Source organism: Protomyctophum parallelum, assembly GCF_964188405.1.
Source record: "Protomyctophum parallelum genome assembly, chromosome: 13".
Lineage (NCBI taxonomy): Eukaryota > Metazoa > Chordata > Actinopteri > Myctophiformes > Myctophidae > Protomyctophum > Protomyctophum parallelum.
Genome location: NC_139708.1, coordinates 28,950,426 through 28,972,927, shown reverse-complemented (window position 1 = coordinate 28,972,927; position 22,502 = coordinate 28,950,426). Strand labels below are relative to the sequence as shown.

The 22,502-nt window shown below is 42.3% G+C and overlaps 2 protein-coding genes across 4 annotated transcripts in view; one reads left to right on the top strand and one right to left on the bottom strand.

Moving 5' to 3' along the window:
• Nucleotides 1-1,678: 1,678 nt before the first annotated feature.
• Nucleotides 1,679-5,944, bottom strand: dexi (Dexi homolog (mouse)). Its single transcript, XM_083779231.1, has 2 exons — nt 4,934-5,944; nt 1,679-4,466 (listed from the first exon to the last, which is right to left on the bottom strand). Exon 1 carries the CDS (start codon nt 5,355-5,357, stop codon nt 5,088-5,090), a length of 270 nt encoding a protein of 89 aa, XP_083635357.1. The 5' UTR covers nt 5,358-5,944; the 3' UTR covers nt 1,679-4,466; nt 4,934-5,087.
• Nucleotides 5,945-6,868: 924 nt separating this feature from the next.
• The window catches only part of clec16a (C-type lectin domain containing 16A), a 47,736-nt gene continuing 32,102 nt past the window's right edge, over nt 6,869-22,502 (top strand). For all 3 annotated transcript variants that reach the window (XM_083780732.1, XM_083780731.1, XM_083780730.1), the window contains exons 1-9: nt 6,869-7,088; nt 7,751-7,879; nt 8,707-8,840; nt 9,509-9,657; nt 12,740-12,845; nt 17,179-17,302; nt 19,439-19,613; nt 19,756-19,809; nt 21,572-21,685. In XM_083780732.1, coding sequence (XP_083636858.1) covers nt 7,015-7,088; nt 7,751-7,879; nt 8,707-8,840; nt 9,509-9,657; nt 12,740-12,845; nt 17,179-17,302; nt 19,439-19,613; nt 19,756-19,809; nt 21,572-21,685 — 1,059 coding nt within the window. In that variant the 5' untranslated portion in view covers nt 6,869-7,014. The remainder of the gene's footprint in view (nt 7,089-7,750; nt 7,880-8,706; nt 8,841-9,508; nt 9,658-12,739; nt 12,846-17,178; nt 17,303-19,438; nt 19,614-19,755; nt 19,810-21,571; nt 21,686-22,502) is intronic.

Genomic DNA, 22,502 nt, shown 5'->3' with positions numbered 1-22,502 from the left:
GTGAATATGTTTGTGTGAGAACAGTTATTTTCATTCAATAGTGTACTGGAATTACAGATTTCATAGAATGGCGAATAGTCAGACACTAGGAATTTAATTTAACTTTATTGTAATAACTTGCACATTCTATATACTGTAGAAATGTTACATTAATGCCCACAAATCAAACTACTTCCATCACAAAGGAGCCACTTTAAAAGCTGCAAAGGTGAGTATTATAGCCTACTGTATATCATATGGCTATCATAAGGACAGTGTTACTTGATGACAGAAGGAGGAGATCAAGTTCTACCAGCTAAACTATTTGTTTGGTTTGGCAAGGTATGATTTAAGGGGCTGTGACACTTTCCATTAAGATTGATGTATTCTCTGTTAATGAGAAAGTAAAATGTAACAAAATTTTAACGGAGACACACACTACAAGTTACATTTGATTTGATTCATTAGATATCAAATAAATGTTAAATGCTCCACAGGAACAACAAATACATGAGTGATTAATGAAGGGCATGCCAGGATTTCAGTTGAATGCAGTGTCACAATAGTATGATGCAAAACTAACTTTGTTCAGAGGTGAGCTAAGTTTTAGGTTCGAGGAGGTCCCGGCCAGGCTGTGCATGGAGGGTTTCCATGGATTATGATTGTGGAGTGTTATAGTTGCTTATTGTGTTTTATTTTTGAGTGGTGCAACCACTCCCTTATGGAGCTATGTGTGTGGGTGGCTGGGAACAGCATGGTTGTTTTTCACCATCTGTGTGCAACCTAACACACACGCACATATTAACTGTATATATGATGATTTCGGGTGTGACAGTACAGTGACAGTACAGGGTACAGTAGAGGGACCCCCACACGGTCAACCGTTTCGGACGTGGGGCGGCTCGCCGGAAGTGGCCCAGCCCCATGGGTGCATTCCTGTTGTTCCGGGGACCACCTGGGGACAGTCACAGTCATGTATACGCCCCGGGGACCCCCCGGGGCGTATACAGTGAAGTATGAATTGGGCTTTCATGTATTGATGTGCATTGTGCACTATTTTGGGGGTGACTGCATACCTGCTCCATTTCTAGCTGTATTTTGTTCTGAAATTATATACATACATACTTTTTTTTAATATAGCAGAAACATTGACTATCATTCAATGGTAGCCTACATTAGGATTTTAAAAGGTTGACAACTCTTGGCATGAGGTTGAAAAAGTAATTTTTTAAATGACTAATTTACAGTAGTTTTAGTACACACCCTGTGCTCTTTGACTCCCTTACTTTCACGGGTTACCCCATTCACTTCCCCAGTGGATAAACACTAGTGCTTCCAACTTCGTTGTTTTTGTCTTTTAAATCACTTTTTATGCATTTTACTTTACTCATTTGTATTCCAAGTATGTAAAATGAGGACAATTTTGATCGTGCCGTTTAAAAAAAACATGTTTTTGATTGAGTTATTGTCCTGTTACTGATCCACAATCTTATCTGCCCTCACAGATTATTGGAAATGTATGAGTTTAACAGCAGTTTTGAGTACATTTTAGGACATCCAGTTCCTGTACTGGTTGTTGTATTAGGCTACTAGCTCTCTCTTGTGGACAAAATAATGAATTACAGAACAAAGCAGGTTTAAAGTTAGAATATTTAGAAATTACTAACTGGTAATGGAAATAAAGACAAACGAGTCCTGCATGCTTGCATTCACTCGTTTAATACAGTACACTTCAGAAAATACAACTTTCTTAGCTTATTATAACGTGTGCATTTCCACGAGGCAAGGAAAGTTGCAGTGGAGGTGCTCCAGCAGGGACCAGGCTTTATGTCCACGACAGTGATCAGGGTAGAAGCTTGACAATTTAATCCCCAGCCAGGCCGAAGTTTAACATATAAAATAGAACATCGTCATCCAATTTGTATTATCAACCAGTCAAGTATGACTTTTATAAATCAAAACTACACAAGGTGACAACTTAGCCAAAGTAGCCGATATGGCACGAAGGGCCGACCATTTAAAGAGAATAGTCCTGCACCCTGTATTTGTAAGTGTATTAACCACTTATGAGAAATGCCTAAAAAACTGCAACTCTTTACATCTAAAAAGTAAAATAATTATAGGGTTATTTGTGGCATTATTTCACCTACAGTGAAGTGACATCTCCAAAACAGGGATGCCAGGCAGAAAGTGTTAATGCAACATTTCGGTCAACCAATCTTCATCATGAAGTTTGGTTGCATTACTACAATTGTATGTAAAGTGTGCAGCACTATTCTCTATTAACGGTCAACCGCTTCTGTCCTATGCACCCGTCCAGAGAAAATAGGAGTGCAAAAGGACATTATCTATTAGTACACGGGCAAACACACAGCCACAGTGCTTTGGCTGGTTGTAAGTTCCCACCCTGACCACAAAGATACCAGTCCACAGACGATCTTCTAATCTACACAGACAGACCTCCGCCACTGTAAAATCAAGCGATTTGCAGGAAACTAGCAATAACAGCATAAAGGCATAGTCCACCGACCAACCGCAGAACAGTTTTCTTACAAAACAAGGATTGTCCAGGAGTGTAATCTTGGCATGACCCAGTGTGTATCAACCCACTTGAAAAAATACTGCCTTTTACATCACAGATGGAAGTCTTAGGCTTATACCTAAAACTTGATCCACCTATGGCAAATATTTACACCGTTAATGATTTATCTAGTTTACAATTACAATCCTTTTTACATTCCCTTTTTAAAATGGTGTAAGTTGCAGCATAAAAGGTTTCTACTAAAGTCAGATACGTTAATCTGTGTGTGTGTCAAGTCAATACATGTACAGTACGTGATTAGCACAATTTGCCAAATTACATCAACCATGCTCAGTTTATACGTTTATTCTGTGGTATAATTTTGAACTGAGCAACAATTATTATTTTTTTACTGAAGGCTGAGTCAGATTAAACAGAACCATGTTTGTGGAGGAACAGCATTCAGGACAGGTTCAGACATTCCAGACCAAAACATGTTCAGATTATAATATGAACCATGCTTGTGTTGTACAAATATTTTTCATTTTCTTTCTCCTTTGTAGCATTATTTGTACATTTTGTACATACATTTCCTTTCTACGTGTAAGGTAGGAGTCTGGCAAAATTGGCAAATCAAAGTAAAGTTCACTCCAAATGTACATTACAGAACTTGAAAGTATTTTTCTGGGTCTTCAGACTAGAGTTGAGAGGCCTGCAAATGTCTGTTACATTTCAAGTTTACTCAACTGTCCAATTATAACAATCAAGCTAATAATACTTGGCAGTACTGGACCACTTATTGCATGCCTGGACCTGGCCACCTTAACCAAGTAGGCAAATTAATTCTATACCTGATTCTGCATACAATAACCAAGTCACATGTTTTTGCCAACAATATATCTTCATATAAATTGAGATTCAGGGGAGAGAAGAAAAACAATATAGAAATTTCTAATTGAAAGTAATTCACACAACATTCCACCAAAGAAAAAAAGAATAATCCTCACATGTAAAGAATATATAAAGCACCCAAACAAAATCACGAGTCTGTGGCTTACACACACCTGTAAGTGAAATTATGTTTATGTAAAATAAAAATAAAAGCACACTGAATATGGCAAATATTTGGGGCTACCTAAGAAGTGCCTGTGTTAACATTACAGCATCTTTCCACTTTCAAGGTTGTCCATTGATAAGCAGGTCATATATAGACGTCTGACTGATGCAGTTTGCATTTTGTTAGCACTTTACGGTAGTAAAATGTGTACACATGATTGAGAGAATCAAATGGTGTTGGGTGGGTGGCCATTTAAGAAATGACTTGAGACTTTCTTCATTAGTTTTCTGCAGTGAATTCAACACCACAGCAATCATTGCAAGCCAAGGGCTTAAATTGCTTACGGGAGCACCATGGTAGAGCCGAGCATTTTAAGAAATCCGGCGTTGTGCCGTTGTCTTAATTTTATCATGTGTCCAGTGACAGTCTCTTCTTCCCAATGGGTCCAGGCAAGGCTCCTGAGGCTATCTCTATCCCTGATGCAGACATACTGTATAATGTAGTAGTACATACTGTATGTATGACCATGAAGTTCATGTGTCAAATCGCGCACATGTGCTGCCAACTACCATCCATCACAGTGGTATTTGACATAAAAAAATGATTCATGGTATTTCACAATCTGAACTCTGCAGGTTTGGTAGACAAAGTAACGGACAGCCACCAACTGCCAGCAAGGTGGCTAGCGTGGAACACCTCACATCTCTGGTGAGATGCAGTGTTCCCCCTCTCCGCAGCCACCATACAATGTTTATGTTAAACCCATCTCTAGACTCTATCGTTATTAGATTGGCAACAAATTGAATGACAGCTTATGCAGGGTTAGGTAAACAAACTTCACACCAGAGAATAGGCTGTCCTTATGGCCATCGGTTTCTTTGGGACGACCTGCCTTTGAGACGAGACAACCTGTGTGAAAACATGGCAAAAGTCATTAGGGTGGATCATGAACAAACACAAACATTTCTTGCAGTTTTACTTGACTTCATGAATAGTGGCAATTGTGGCAGATCAAATCTCCAATCACACAACTAAAGCCACTCTGTCAGTGAAGGGCAAACAGAGAGTTGGAGCTTATAAGTGTTTATTCTTTTACATGGGCCTGCAGTGAAAAGAAACCCAGTTGCTTTGGGGAAAGGTTAGCCCCTTTCGGGAATCGGGACCCTTGGTTACCTTTTCAGTATTTGGGACGACCTCCCAAATACAGAAAAGGTAACCAAGGGTCCCGATTCCCGAAAGGGGCTAGGGAAAGGTGAGATTTAACTGTTGGATTTGGCTCGTCTTAAATATGGCAAAGTTTCCCTATCAAATAGTTTAACGCTTGATGGGCAACACAATTATGTATAATTTGTCCCTGCAGAGAGTTGATGGCTTACTTTTTCACACAGGGGTCTGTGCAGTCAAAAGGCAGCAACAGCATCTGATTTAAGACAGTCTTTAGTCTCATCACCACACTGGAGGAGGAGGTCACCCCAGGCTTCTGCATCATCATCATCATCACCTCCTCCTGGTCCTGAATCCTGTGCCCCGTCACTCCATGTAGCCCTCAAAGACATCCAGTTCCGTGTCCGTGTCGTAGGGCACAGAGGCCGGGTCGGACAGCACCCCCAGGTCCACCAGCGCCTGGTCCATGTCCTCTGGCAGGAACACTATACCCACATTCAGGACGATGTACTCCATCAGAAAGGCATAGTAGAGGATGAGGACGTTCACAAAAAACAGGCCCAGATAAAACATATATGGGAGTTCGTCGAAGAGCGATTCCACCGAATCTAGCCGAGCATGAATGGAGTGTGTCATAGAAAAGACAACCGTGTGTGTGTGTGTGCCGTGTGCGTGTGTGTCACTTGGTTCACGGTGCTGAGGAGGTGTCCATGTCGGCTCCAGTTATTGAGCCGCAGAGCGCAGACAGTTACTTCCACTGTCCACAAGTTCTGAACTTCCCAGCTGTGAAATCTCAGCTCATTTGTGTGGTCCACCACAACAACACCACGACAGCAGATCCGCTACACTCCGACGGCCGCGTCGTCTCGTTCATTGCTATAAATATAGCGGGGTGTGATCAAAATGTCGTGCTGCTGCTGCTGCATGGCTCCATGTATTCTTGACATTGTTCCTATTAAGGTTGCGGATCATCAATCTGCAACATGGGGCTAAAAACAGTAGTAGCAAGCAGAGGCTAAGTAAAACCACACTACGATGACTTCAACAACCAGGCCCGTTTCACTCTTCAGACAGACATCCGCAGTTGACGACTTGTGTGAAAACACCAGGTATAATCAGAAAGGGGAACCCGTTGGTATTATTAATACTCTCTTATGTTATTGCGCTGCTAATGTAATGTTTTCCCAAACAGCATCAAAACAGTCCGACCGACAACGAAACGTGTCATCATCAAAGCCTTGCCGTCTGGTTGGCTGGTCCAGAGCCGTCACCTGCGTCCTGTGTTGTGATTGGTCAGTCCTGGACGTCAATGTACCCGGGTCCCTCCCTCCCAGGAGAACACGTCGCAAACTTTAATCGTCACCGTCGGACGACGACGAAGGCAGAGTTGTAGTTTTCCCTTTGTATTTGGCCATATGCGGCGCTAGGCCATGTCGTAGCGAACCAACTACAAGTCCCAAACATCTCACCACTCTATGGGCCCAATCAGAGCCATAGAGTAAGACAGAGTTACGACAACTCCGTTCACTTCATGGGACCAGTCTCTTCTACATAGACTTTGGGGTTTGTCTAAGGTTTTGTATGGGTTTGTCCCTATGGTCCCCCCCCTGCATTTGTCCCTAAAAAGGGGACAACCGGAAGTTTACGGAATGCATTGGAGTCTATGGGCTCGCGCGAGTACATGAACCACGTGACCAGGCTGTTTTCTTCTGCCCCCTCAATGTCGTGACTCTGTCTTGAACACCAAAAGCTGGTGGATTTATGACAGCTGGGCCACTTTCACTGTCACCGACTTTACCTTACTAGTTTACACACACACACACACACACACACACACACACACACACACACACACACACACACACACACACACACACACACACACACACACACACACACACACACAACTCATTATTTATTATACAGTGTCAGTGACATAGTTAGATATATACACACATTGAACATAATATAATATTAATAGTGGTGGTGGTTTAAGGTTTCACCTCACCATGCAGGCTCCAAGGCATCGGCTCCTCCACACGTTTCACAGTGTTACTATAGCCTACAATATTTTCAGGCTCTCGCGGTTGCCATCTGCTGGTAAAACATTATATGTGGGACGTCTTGTTTCTGTTGGCTAGCTGCTAGCGTTCTGTAGAGGAGGTCGGGCAGCAGCAGCAGCTAATGGAGCCAACCACAACACAATACTAAACGGTAGCCAAATAACAACAACAAGCAACAACAAGCCGACACAGAAGGATCGTCGACCGCGGTCCAACCAACGACAGCAGCCATGTTCGGCCGGTCACGGAGCTGGGTCGGAGGACAGGGCAGAACCAAGAACATCCATTCCTTGGATCATTTGAAGTAGGGAACACTGCACACAGCCATCACGGTTACTTTAGCTAAGCTACCGTTAGCCATGATGTTGTTGATGATGTTAGGATGTTCCATCCAAACGTTGACCCATCTTGCGTTGTGTATTAGTAATTAGTAATTCATGTTTATCTTTCTTTTCGTTTTAGGTGGACTGTTAGGTTGTCATTGTAGCTAAATAACGCTATATAGTTGGTGTTGGGTTGTCTTATTGCAGCAGGTGTTACAGCACAGGGGCGTGTAATACACACTGCATGGGTGACCTGTTTAGTAGTAGTAACACTGTGTCTACAAGCCCTATCGATTCAGTGATATATACATATATATATACTTACACAGCAAACGTATGGGGTATCCTATATTCCAGGTCTACCGTCTACTATGCACCATTTTACTAGAAAAGTTATATGTGACATGTTGTTTGTCACTTGAGTTTTTGTCACCATAAGCACAGCTCAAGATGACTTCATGACACATTTACTAATTTGTCAGCTCCTTATGTAACATCGTTGGGACATGCAGTTCCTCCATAAATACAAAAAAATCGTACTGTACTTATGTACAGCATACATGAACACTTTACTGTGTATTTGTCTCCACAGTAATTGACCTCCATTTTGTTTCCCCACTAATTTGTCTCGGAACCCCGCCAGGTATATGTACCACGTCCTGACTAAGAACACTACGGTGACAGAGCACAACAGGAACCTGCTGGTGGAGACGATTCGTTCCATCACGGAGATCCTGATCTGGGGGGACCAGAATGACAGCTCTGTGTTTGAGTAAGATCTGCTGCGCTCGTTAACGTCGTTAACCCGTTAAGACCTGAGGGTGATTCTACAAACGCCTTCTAAATCAGTAGTTTTCACACTTTCAAGATTTTCCTTTTTTTCCCCCTAATTTTTTTTGCAGATGTACAAGCTCGCAGCACGGTACGTAGTGACGCTCTTTGAGCTTGTATATCTGCTTTTTCTTTTTTTTTTAAAGCCAACGCAAAAATCTAAAATGACACTGATGCGTTCCCGTTATGAGGATAAGGTTTACTTAAATTAACTGCTCTTTAATGCCAGTGCACATGTATACCTGTAGTATACACCTCACATAAATGATTTGAGTGCTTTATACACTGAGTGACTGCTCTTTTCTAGCATGGATAGTGGATTAGTTAATGAGTGGAATATAACGTGAGAAACGACTATGATAGCTGAAAACGAGTATAGTATTGTTATTAGAGTTATTTTAAATCAAACGGTCGTTTACTGTCGCAGCTTTCCGATGACATCATGCTGTCTCGTTGTTTTATTCGTTTGTTAATTGCAACTTGATATTCATGTTTTCAAGTCCAGCCTGGGGGTCTTCCCCCTTCTCTGAATACATAAAAAAAATAAGAGATAAAAATCTCATAAAGAGAAACCCTCGGACCTCCATTAATCTGGTTGGTGTTTTTTCTTCACATGGTATTTTTAGTCGCCACCTTCAGATATCTTCCAGTGAATAGTGTTAAAGAGAATATAATGCAAATATTATGAAATTCCTAGACAATGTTAACTCTCATGTTGTCTCTTTCTCTTCTCTCCTGTGTGTGTGTGTGTGTGTGTGTATGTACTAGCTTCTGGCTAGAGAAGAACATGTTCGCTTTCTTCCTGAACATCCTGCGTCAGAAGTCTGGTCGCTACGTCTGTGTTCAGCTCCTCCAGACCCTCAACATTCTGTTTGAGAATATCAGCCATGAGACCTCCCTCTGTAAGTCACTCTGTGTGTGTGTGTGTGTGTGTGGGGGGGGGGGGGTGCACAATTCGCATTCACACACTCTCATGTTTCATGGTGGAATAATCAATGGGTTGTAGGAACGAATATTTGATTCTTCCGATTATGTGTTGACACTAGCAGCAGTCAAGCTTGCGAGCGGCACACTGCGACCGCTTCCGTCGGTAAACAACAAAAGAACGGTTCGGTCGGTTTAAATAAATTAATCCGGTTTACTAGATGAAACCGGATCGTACCGGTTGAACCAAAAACCGTCACATCCTTAGTTGACAGTGTCCGAAATGAACATCTGTCCAATGTGGTAGATTGTCCTAAGTGGCTTCAGTGTACACCATTCTGGTTGGTAGACCAGTTTTGTACTGGAGTTGCCAAATAAGACACTGTATGACATGTACATGAATGGCCTTTAATTAACATGATCTGAAAAGGTGATTGCAATGTATTATATCTAAAGCCTCCCCTTCGTTATCTTCCTCGTACCACCTGACTGCCTCTGTTGAGTTGGTCAACATTTCTTATCAAATTTGCCACAACGAGCTTGAGTTTACATGTACAGGTACATACTATATCCGATACATATGTACGTGTTTGAAAACCAAAAACGTTCTGATGGACAAAACAAGAAAATTCTCTTCTCTTTTCAGATTACCTCCTGTCCAACAACCACGTTAACTCCATCATTGTCCATAAGTTTGACTTCTCAGACGAGGAGATCATGGCCTACTACATCTCCTTCCTCAAGACCCTGTCACTCAAACTCAACAGCCACACAGTGCACTTCTTCTACAACGAGGTGAGGCCAGGAAGGGGTGGAGCCTGGAGGGATTTGGACGGGGGGGGGGGGGGGGGGGACTACAGCCTATCACAGGAACTTGTGATGTCACTCAAAACTTATAAAATTGACAACATACTTAAAATAACAACAACCTTTTTGAATAGTTTAGAGCTTGTAAATCGTCTTTCTTTATTTTATTTTATTTTTAACCCATTTTGGGCGGGAACCCCTTTTGGTGTTTTAAACATTATGTTATAATTTAGCTATTGAAAAATAGCAGATCTACAAGCTCATAGCGCGCCACCGAGTGGCGCGCTACAAGCTTGTAGGTCTGCTATTTTTGAAAAAGGATTTAGAAGATTTATTTTTTAAATTGAGGTCAGGCCTAAATGGGTTAAGGAAGTTGGGGATCGGGGAAGACAGGAATGAAGCTTCCTTGGAAAAGGGAATGATTGAGTTAGATTGATTGAAGGAAGAAGGGATGATAATGAGAAGCAGAGAGCACAGCTACTGTGTTATACTGCCATAATGCAAGCAGTTCACCTGCCAAAGTGTGTGGCTTTTAGTGAAGACTTATTACGGTATTGACCAGCATCTTTCTGGTGTAGCATTGGAAGCAGAATTGTAGCATTGGAAGCCGAAATGGGATGTGGAATTCAGGGGAATGAGTATGGGATAGATGAAGAGAGGCAAAGAACGTTAGAGGGTTATGAAACTTAATTATTTACACTCTGTAGGGAGATCAGTGCTCCCTACTGAGTGTAAATAATTGAGTTGAGTTTGCTGAGCACAACAGCAACAACTGTTGTCCTCAGCTGACCATGTTAAGATCATTCAAGTTGAACACTGTATTTGAGGATGACATATCACTTCACTTGTGGTTGTCCATTTTAGTCCTGAGTACCCATAGCACTGCTGTACAGTTAACTAATGGAGACCTTTGACTTTATGCAAATAGAGATTCCACTCCTTGCAAGTACTGTTGGCAGGGTGCAGTGGCCAGAGCAGAGAACTACTGTTTTGTGACATTAAAATTAACCATCTAATAATTATTCTTGTGTTTTGCAATACAGGTTGCTCCATTCTTTTAATCTTTTCATCTTTGCTAGTTCTTCTATACTATAGGATGTCTTAATTTCTCTCTCCCTCAACACTAAACGGTCACCCACATCCTCAGTAGCATTCATACAGACACAGGCATTCTCTAGTCTACCTTACTCTAGATTCACATGATCAAAGTTAAACTCTTTCTGTGATATCTATGATGTGGACATCGTGACTGCATAGCGGATGTGTTAACACATACAGTATGTTTCTCAAACATTTGTAATATCTAGACAGAGGAGGAACACTTAACACAAAGTCGTACATTTTTGTTAACCTGTATTGTTTCATCGGTGGCCTGTATGTTTGGGGGAAAGTTATTGGTGTACTGTAGATGGTAGAATTGTTTGTCCCTGAAGCCAAAACCATACTCGTGTGTGTGTGTAGATCTGAGAGGCCTGGACAGGTGTAAACAACACCATGGTTTGCTTTCATTGCTCCCAAATGAATTATCTTGTCGAGGTAAGTTGCTTCTGAGACTTTAAAACTAAAGATTTTCACCTGGATGGAATGTTGTACATTCCATTTAGTCAATCTGAGGAGGACACCATCAATCTATTCGTTATAATTTGAGCCACTTTTCAGAAGGCGGCTCGCTGAGGTAGCACTTTCAGCAGGGCACTGCAGGCTTCCCTTTCTTGGCCACATTAGTCAGCTTTGACAGGGGGATCCAGAGGCATTCCCTACCCAGGCCAGCACGGAGGAGATATAATCCATCCACCTGGTCCTCTGTCTGTTCCGTGGCCTCCTCTCAGCTGGACATGCCTGGAAAGTCCTGTGGGCTGAGCAGGAGGCCAATTCCATTTTAACTACTTTGTTTAGTCAGCTAATGACTTTGGCTTATCCTGGTCCTTTCAGATCTACACAACTCGCATCTTATGTTCAGGAAGGTCAATTCTGGACTTGGTTTGGGTTATCAGGGTCAGATTATTTTCATTCGCCGTGACCTCTGGGTGAACTTTCAAACTCTGACCCTCAGCCGTGATTGTCTAGAGGTCTGTGTGAATGAGGAACAGTCGAGTATGCGCACAGGGACTCGCAGAGAGAGATGACTGCTAGACGGAGACCAATTCACCAACAGCAACACACTGCCACGTTGCTACCTTTTCACTACACAGTAAAATCTCAAGTGTTTATTTAATGGTTCCATTTGGTTCCCTTTGTACTGTTGTACACTTAACAGGATTTTACTGTGTAGCTGTGCTGTTGTTGAATTTGTCCCCCTGTATATGTGTCTACTTTTACAGGTGTGAACAAGTATCATTAATGGCACACGTGTTGTGCGATCAAAAGCAGAGTGAGCCATACTTGCTGATTTTGCTGGCAACAGTATGAACAATCCATAAATAAAGTCAAGTTTGTTCTCTTTGCCAAATTCTACTATACCTGTAGTCAGACACATTATTGACTAACATGAGCTGCTGTAGACTATGTTCTGTGTAGAATATACAGTACAACAAACAATAATGACTAATTATCTGTCATATTTGTCCATATTAATTCTACTCTATTTTCTTTAAAAAAATAATACTACACATGATCAAATTGATTCTTCCGATAATTATTCTAAACGGCAAATACATGCAATTCTGTATGTGAAACAATGCCCCTAAGCATGATACTGCTTTTAACCCATTTTGGGTGGGAACCCCTTTTGGTGTTAGCATTATGCTATGCTTTAGCTATTGAAAAATAGCAGATCTACAAGCTCATAGCGCGCCACCGAGTGGCGCGCTACGAGCTTGTAGGTCTGCTATTTTTGAAAAATGACTGACGACTGACTTAGAAAGGTCAGAATAGGTTAATAGATGGGCTATGTGTCCTAATAATATCTGATTATAATTATAATTATAATTATATGAAAATAGAATACTAATGTAGGTAGCGTCTCTCTCTCTCTCTCACCCTCTCTGTGGTCTTCTGTGGCCGTGCCATGCTGTGCCATACCAATGCCGTGCTCACCGGCGCCCTCCCCCTCTCTGTCTCCCACACACAGCACACTAATGACTTTGCCCTGTACACCGAGGCCATTAAGTTTTTCAACCACCCCGAAAGCATGGTCCGCATCGCCGTACGCACCATCACACTCAACGTCTACAAAGGTGAGTGGCGGGAACACATGCGTGCGTGTGCGCGCACACACACACACACACACAGACACTCAGGCGCACACACATATCACACCACACCACACGTAGTAGGATGCTGCGTTCGCCTGCTGCTTCTTCTCTTCGCTTGTCCGCCTGTCTCTTCTCGCTACCGCTTCTGCTGCATGAGCATGACGTAACAGGTAACGCTTTAACTCACACACACAAACACACACACACACACACACACACGTTAAATCTATCGTCCAGATTTGGCTGTTAAGTATGCAAAGCCTATGCGGTACGAAAAGCCAGCTGAACTATTATGTGTTAATGTGTATTCCCATACACATTAACCCTATAAAATAAACACTAATTCCATGGGAGAACCAGTATTCAACCACCTGTATCGAAACACAGTACAGTGCTACAATAGTTAATTTGAAGTAACCCTTTCGATGAGTATCACTCAACAACAATGACCCATTTCCAAAAAGCCAAAGAATCTGTCGGGTGACCAAGTGCTTATTAAGTTGAAAAAGACATTTTTGTGGAGGCTTCTGTTCTCTCTCTCTCTCTCTCTCTCTCTGCACTGTGCTGTGACTACGTCACCTTCCCTTCTCCTTGCTGCTACTGCAATCTTTCTGAGCCGTGCACACGAGAGCTGGGACTTTGAGCTGGTGGGGCTTTTCTGATGTGGGCTTTTCGGGCATTGTCTGCTCACTCTGACTCTACTGACTGCACATAATGTTGTTCCAGCGCCAAGGTCCACTGCATGACTGTACTGAACCGCTTTACTAGCATCATACAGCGCCATGTTCTCTGGCTTTGTACACGTTAGCTGACTGAATCATAATTAACTGTGGTGGTGTACTTCTAATTACTGTTCAGTAATGGCTATATGGATTAAAGGAGAATTCCATACTAAAAGGCTTTCTTACCTTTCTTTGTAGTTACCTTTCTTTGTAGTTACGTCCCCACCAAAGAGGTCCAGGTGTTATTTTGTGCAAAAGCTCCTTATTGGCTATTTCCCCTACCATAAGCCCTAAATGAATTGCATTGAATTGAATGGGAATTGAATAGGGCTATGGGGTGTTGTGCTAATTTGCTTATTTCCATCGCTCAAAATTATAATTTCTTTGTATATATCCTCTCTACATAATGTAAATAATATCCCAAGCGGCACACTTTACTACTTCTTTCGATGGAAATAAGCGAACTAGCATAACACCCCATAGCCCCATTCAATTCCCATTCAATGCAATGCAATTCATTGAGGGCTTATGGTAGGGAAAATAGCCAATAAGGAGTTTTTGCACAAAAAAACACCTGGACCTCTTTGGTGGGGACGTAACAACTACAAAGAAAGATAAGAAAGCATTCTAGCATGGAATTCTCCTTTAAGCATCAATTTGATCCAGGATTTTTTTTTTTATCAAAACGTCCGAGTTGCTCGTCATGATTCACAGAAGTTACAAGCATGGGCAGTCTCATTACATGCATAGTAAATGAAACAAAAGGGTCAACAAAAAATATCAATTGATCATTTAGTCAGAATGCTTTAAAATCAAATGGCAATTTTGTAATATTCCAGTTCTCAATCTTATTGAAATGAAAATATAAACTACATAATGAAAGGTTTCACCATGTCTACAGTATATTGTACAGTATACAATGTTTTTTGTGTGTGTAAATTGCAATATTTGTGTAGCAAATAAATAAATAAATAAATCAAATGGGGAATGTAATACTCCACACACACACACACACACACACACACACACACACACACACACAGTATAGGCTGTCTTATTTGGTGCTAAATAAAAAATGTAACTAACTGCTTTCAGGTAACTTCTTCTAGTCCTCATTTCCATTGTATATTCAACAGTTAGTTGAAAGGAAATTCTACTATGCCTGTAGTCAGACACATTATTGACTAACATGAGCTGCTGTAGACTATGTTCTGTGTAGAATATACAGTACAACAATAATGACTAATTATCTGTCATATTGGTCCATATTAATACTACTCTATTTTCATAAAATAAAAATAAAATACTACACATGATCAAATTGATTCTCCTGTTACTATCCATAATTATTCTAAACGGCAAAGACATGCAATTCTGTAAGCATGATACTGCTTTTAACCCATTTTGGGCGGAAACCCCTTTTGGTGTTAGCATTATGCTATGCTTTAGCTATTGAAAAATAGCAGATCTACAAGCTCATAGCGCGCCACCGAGTGGCGCGCTACGAGCTTGTAGGTCTGCTATTTTAGAAAAATGACTGACGACTGACCTAGAATGGTCAGAATGACGCCTCCTTGTGTGAATTCCCTGGGATGTGTTAGCATGTGTTACGGCGTGCGCACACACACAGTACTCACTACTCACATTAACCCTGTCTGTCTGTATCCCCCTCTCCCTCTCCCACCTCCTGTCCCAACTCTTCAACCATTGCTCCCCCCTCTCTCAATCTCTTTCTCCCTCTCTCTCCCCCCCCCCCCCCCCCCTCTCCCTCACCCCCTCCCTGTGCGCGCCCCATCTGCCTAACTCCAGTCTCATGTAAGTTGGTCCCCATTCACTCCTCGTCCTCCTCATATAGGGCTGGGTATATCGTTGCATCCAGATTGGTCCCCATTCACTCCTCGTCCTCCTCATATAGGGCTGGGTGTCGTCTGTCGTTGCGTCCAGATCTACTGGCATGAATATCCTGGAAGAAAGCAGCCGTTGCGTTTAACAATATTGTTAAAGGACCACTTCACCACTTTTCAACCTGTCTTCATATAATAGGTCCTCACTAATAATAATGAAGAAACGGCGCAATTGTTTTCCTACTCTGTCTGTGTCTCCGACAGGAGGGCTGTGAGCAGTTCAGCAACAAGCTAATAAAAACTGCAGGCCTTCTAGTCCTGAAAAGTTGCAATGCGAAAATGGAAGCCATCGTTCTCACGATAATGAAAATCGAAACATTTTTGTAAAGAAATCTTGTTTAAAAAAAGAATCTGCCTAATGATAATGTCACTGGAAGACGGTTTCTAAACTGCCCACAGCCCTCCTATGAGAGACAGACTGAGTAGAAAAGAATCGTGCCATTTTATCATGATTATTAGTGAGGACCTATTATATGAAGTTGGGTTGAAAAGTGGTGAAGTGGTCCTTTAATCTTGTAGCAAATAGAAATGCCGTCCCTAATAGAACCGATATTTTGACGAATTTCAATACGTTTTGAATTCCTTTAGATTGTTATAGTTGGTAGAGAGTACTTTATCGGTGGTGTGTTTTCGAAACCCAGCCCTACGTCTTCCTGTCTTATGACTGTAAAGGTATGGCTATAAATATCCTTCTAATTCTTGTAAATCAGTCTTTATCATCCACCCACATTCATGCAGAAATATGTGCATGCTTTTTCAAGTAAAAATTGTTTTATATTTGTTTAATTACACCACAAACATGTACCTGATGTTGGGTGTTTTTGGTCTTTGGTTTTTGACATTTCATTTTATTTCATGAACATTTATGTAGTCTCTGCGTGTCAGTCAGTATGTGTTCTGTATGGGTTATCCACAACACGAGGCAGTACACCAGTGTTTGCAGTATGCTGACTCAAAGCTTTGGCGTATGATTGGCTGGAGTGCATTCACCTTTTTTTTTTACACATCAGCTGATGTACTGATATGAGGCCGTTCTGTCTGCAAAGAAGAAATCCTCTCGTAATAAGCATGGATTCATGGCTTCCTAGATTGCCCTCCTCATTGCCCTTCTTTGTCCAACATCCCAACAGATTTCGGTTGAGATGACCGTCATTGACGACGTTGGCATTTCTCCTGTTTTTATGTTCTTGTCCTTCCCAGCATCATCAGTCTATTAATCTCTTAAGTTTGACCGATTTGTCTTCAGTTTAGTTCAGTGACTATCACTGCTCATTTCGCCCTGTGTGTTTCTCTCTCTCTCTTTCATGAAACCTGAGATTAATGCTTTTAACACTGCACATTCGTCCTTTGTTGTCCAGTGCCAGCTAGCTTTGGTTGAAGCATAGGGCTTTTCCCACTTTATAAAGCACCAGACTGAGGGTTAGCCTGGGGTGTGTAAAAATCCTTGGCCCTAGTCCTAGTGTTACATACAATCTAACTCGGAGTTACCTTGGCATTAACAAACGGGCTGAATGATTAATTTACTTGATTTGAAGTCTGTTTATTAATTTAATTCATTTTGTCAAATTATTGGGGTTTTTGCTTTCCTTCATCACTAGTAATGGGTCAGTCAAATGGTGTCCATGTGTCGTCTGCGTGTGTGTGTATCTACACCAGCTGTGTACTGACCTCCATCCCTGACCCCTGCAGTGGACAACCAGCACATGCTGCACTACATCAGAGACAAGACGGCCGTGCCGTACTTCAGCAACCTGGTCTGGTTCATCGGCAGCCATGTCATCGAGCTGGACAAGTGTGTTGCGACCGATGAAGAGTGAGTCCACTTTCTCATTTGATACCAGTTACTTTATTGTCCATCACGCCACGGTTTTAACCAAACGCTGGTTTGAAGTTGCCAGGTGATTGGCGATCTCTGTCTGCCGATCGTCTCTGGGGACGTAAAAGGCAAGGTGCTTAGGAAACCTAATCATGTCTGCCTCAGTGCCCAAAAGACTTTGTATTGGTTCTGCAACTGCATTGCTGTTTTTATATAGAAAAGAAAATGCAGAGGAGTTTGAGTACATGCACACGTGTGTGTGTGTGTGTGTGTGTGTGTGTGTGTGTGTGTGTGTGTGTGTGTGTGTGTGTGTGTGTGTGTGTGTGTGTGTGTGTGTGTGTGTGTGTGTGTGTGTGTGTGTGTGTGTGTGTGTGTGTGTGTGTGTGTGTGTGTGTGTGTGGTGAATTGCTCCTCCTTCCTGTGTCATCCTGCTGGGAAACTGTTAAACACGTCCTTGTCTTCATTCACTGGAAAACACTGCTGCAATCTTACTAAAGTGCTAAAGTAAAAGCACTCATTATCAATGGCCCATTTAACAAATTAATATTAATAACTAGTATAATAATAACTAAATAGTAACTAACATATATTTTAATTACACAATATGTCATAATTAGAAAAAACTACTAAAGTAAAGTAAAAGGACCTAAAAAAAAAGTACAGTACTTGAGTAAATGTACTTTGCACCACTACTAGCGTCAGACTAGTTCTGAATAAAAAGACCAGTCTCTGGTATTGCAGGAGGACACTTTGGTACTGCTCTAACGTAATCTCATTTCTACTCTTGCTTCAGAACAGGAAAATAACAGGATTGTGTGAAACTATTATCTGTCCTTTGCCAAAGGAGTGCTGTGTGATGTAATGGGTCTCATTAGATGTTTCTCAAAATTGCAGTACACTGGTCAGCAAAAACACCTTGAAGACCTTAACAGGAGCCCTCGTACAAGGTTTCTTTGACTATGCATCCACCTCTTGGTACCACAGCACCTCAAAGGCCCTTAAAACAAGGCTCCAGACCTCCCAAAACAAACTGGTCAGGCTCCTACTTGGACTCACCCCCCGAACCCACCTCACCCCTGCCCACTTTGACAGGCTGGGATGGCTTAGGGTCGACGACAGAGTACAGCATCTTGCGATGGGTCTGGTCCACAAGATTCGATACACCACCAAGATACCCATGTACCTGTCTAAATACTTCCTTAATGTAAACGAAGTCCACACTCACAACACCAGAGGGAGTGCAACAAACCATGTACAACCCAGATTCGGCACAAACAAGGGACTAAATTATTTTCGCTCCTATGCCACCAAAATGTGGAACGCCCTACCAACAGTCATTAAGACATGTGAATCCCTTGACTCCTTCAAAACCGCTCTCAAAGGGCACCTACGGATGGCTGCAATTCGAAACTGGCCTCTGTAAAATCTGAATCCCCCCCGCCCCATTTCCCCTGTATATGTATCTTTTCCCTTTTTGCTTCCTATATGATGAATTCCTGTTCTGTTCTTTAGCTACATAGAAGTGTCTATTTGTATGTCTCTAAATGTTTTGATGAATTGAACAATGTGGACCCTGTTGTAAACAAGTGTAATGCTTAATTGGGTCGTCCACTCACAGTTAACAGTCTTTGTATTGAGTTTGTGCTTAAAATGTACTGTAAATTCTACAAACTGTTAATAAATATTTCAATCAATCAAAAATTGGGTCCTCCGACCTGAATATTTAGTAAAGTGCTATTCTCACTGTGACCACTAGGTGTCAGGCTTGTTATGTTTCATTCCCTTTCAGGGCTAAATGCCCAGGGACTAGGTACATGTGTAATACATGGAAGCTACATGGGGTGCAATATTAAATTGTGCTTTGTCCCAGTAAGAATAAACGGTCGTTAAATGCCAGCCTGGGGTGTCATCGATTCTATTGAGCTGTCGCATGGTTTTACATGACATTAGATGCGCCGATCTGATGCATGTACCATACTGTACCCTGCTGATCTGGCAGCAGTACAGAGATTAAGGTTAAAGTTCCATCTTGATGCAGCACTTACTTGCATCACAGTTTACTCTCTCCCTCTCTCTCCCCTGTTTTTTCTTTTCTTTCTTTTCTTAATCCCCATTTTCTTGTCTCTTTCTCAGACACAGGAACAGAGGGAAGTTGAGTGACATGGTTGCAGAACACCTGGACCACCTCCACTATCTCAACGACATCCTCACCATCAACTGTGAGTTCCTCAACGAAGTTCTGACCGACCACCTCCTCAACCGACTCTTCCTGCCCCTCTACGTCTACTCACTTGTCAGCCACGAGATGGTACGCTACCTGCTGTGTGTGTGTGTGTGTGTGTGTGTGTGTGTGTGTGTGTGTGTGTGTGTGTGTGTGTGTCATCCGCACATGAGCGTGAATATGTATTCATATTTTTATGTCTATACTGTATATGCGTTTGTTTTTTCAGTCTGAAGACCGAAAGATCATCAACCCACAAGTGTCCCTCTACCTTCTGTCTCAAGTATGACACACACACACACACACACACACACACACACACGCTCACATGCAAACAAACAGACACACAAACTGGGAAGATGCGACCAGCCAAACAATGGTACGGAGTGCAAAGCCTAGTTTACTAAATAATTTAAGCCAAGGCATTGAAGGCAGTGGTTTCCAACTGATTGTGGTACTACACCAAATCCATTTGAAAACACTGAGAAAAGAGGACAAACACCAGACCTGATGGCCGTTGCGCGTAGAGCGCAACGCTCAATCACCCATTGGAATGCAAATGCTTGCCTTTCAGGCTGCCTTTATATCCTACTCGTCTCTTTGAAAACGCTTCTGATTGTGATTGTGGGTGGGGGACGGGACGGACGGACGGACGGACGGACGGACGGACGACAGGGACCAAACGGCGGTGAAAAGTTGACTCGTCCGTTCACTGACTGATTTATAAACGGCTTCGAGTCAGTGTTACTTCCATGTTGCGTAGCACTGTCCAATCTTTGGTATCTTTCATCATGTATGCTCTGCGGGCAGCTGTAGGCTATTTTGTCACAATCGCGTTAATGAAGCCCGACCTTCAGAACACAATATAGAACACATACCGTAGGTCTATATATTATCATCACAGCAGCCAGCAGCAGTTTGGCACATCATCAGAATACAATCTGCATTACCTTCCACGTGAACCACTCCTCCTCCTCCTCCTCCTCCTCCTCCTCCAACAACTCGATAACGTTCTCATGTTAGTTTGTTACTTATTTTCCGAGTCATGCAAATAAACAACAACCAGTACTGACCGGCGACGGAGAGGTTCATGTGCCCCGCGCGTAAAGCTTAACCAGAAACAGGACAGTCATTGCGTCAGCACGGATGTAGCCTCGGAAACCCAGACGTTTTATTTCCAGCACGGAGGTTTGGGGATAACGTTTGCACGCTTCTGTTACTTCTCTGACACAGCGCAGTTCAAACTTCAAATTCAGCCAGTAAATAGTGGGACACTGCGCGCTGAGAGCCACATACACAGCTGCATTTGGTTTTTAATTAAGGGCGCGTTCTGAATGCAATGCAAACTAATAGGCGAGTGCGGAAATAATGACTTCTGTCCGTGACAATAATCAATGCTACAGTTTGAATTCTGTACACACGCACACATAGAGCAAAAAATATGATATGGGGAAACATTTTTTCTTTTTCTTTTTTTTTTTTAACTTTCGACTTTTGTGAATGCCTCCTCATGGAGTCTGTATCTTAATGAGCTGATCCTCCCATTCTTCACCTTACCTACATTATACTAAATGGCACGGCAATGGTCATTTCTTTGGCATGGCAATGGTCCCTTTTCAGGTTCACACACTGTGGTGTGTAAACCAGAAAAGCTTGTTTCCTGCCTTGAGAGGCATGTTCACACAATTAGTAATCTCTCTGATTTAGTAAATTTTACCAGCCATAATTAGCCTTGCTCCAGCCCTGAAGAATCTCCAATGAAGTGAAACAAAATGAAAATTCAGACTGAGTGTCAGGCTAAGCCATAGTAATAAGAAGTAGCTCTCTGGTAAATAACTGTAAGGCAGATATTGAGTCACTCTGGTTATGTGGCTAACCCTTCATATCCATAGTACCAGAATTATAGGAAAGTAGACACACACACACACACACACACACACACACACACACACACACACACACACACACACACTGTTAACTCTGTGTGTGTGTGTGTGTGTGTGTGTGTGTGTGTGTGTGTGTGTGTGTGGCGTGCATGTTTTCAGGTCTTTCTGATTCTTCACCACCAGCAACTGGTCAACTCTTTAGCTGATGTCATCCTCAACGGAGACCTGTCTGTCTTCACAGCACAGGCGGACACACAGGCACACAAGAACACGGTGAGACGCACACACACACACACACAGTCTCTCTCTCTTTTGGAACAAATCGAGTCCAAAGTCACACACTCCGAGGCTCACACTAATACACAATGAAGGCACAAGGTCGTGTTGTTCTTCTTGCGCGACCACATCAATGTAGCAATATGTAAATGGCACGTGCTGTCTGTTCTCTACACTTTCAATTTATCACCCTCCTTTCTGACAGTCTGCTGTCTGTTCTTTGGACTGCGGTATTGTATTTCTTTCTCTCATTGACTTTCCGTCTCTCTCTCTCTCTCTCTCTCTCTCTCTCTTTCGCTCTCCCGCTCTGACCCTCTTGGGGTTTTTTTCTACAAAGGTGGGTGTAACGTACTGAGGTGGTTAATCGTTTCTGAGAACCCTTGTGGTTTTTCTCCATTCCACGTGTGTGTTTGTGGCTGACGTGTGACTGTTGACAGAATCAGCCTGGCTCTTCAGTGAATGTGGTTTGTAGTGTGGTGTGATGTGTTCTCGCTCTCTCTGCCTGCGTATGTAGAGTAGTGGTCTGTTTGTAACACAGTCCTCCTGTACGCTGATCATGCCTTCTGGCAGACAGGCTCACACACTTATAACACAAATTAGACGCGTATGCAAGTGAAGTGGTACACTTGCAGGATCTTTTTTTTTATGCATGCCGCTAAAGTGCCCTAAACTTGCTGAAACATTTCCTCATTTTTATTTTATTTTATTTTATTGATCCAGTGAAAACGTGCACGGCTGCGGGCCATGCATACGTTTTTCAGCAGCACCAAACATAATTTGTCAGCCATAGTATACTAGAGTGATTTAAAGATGC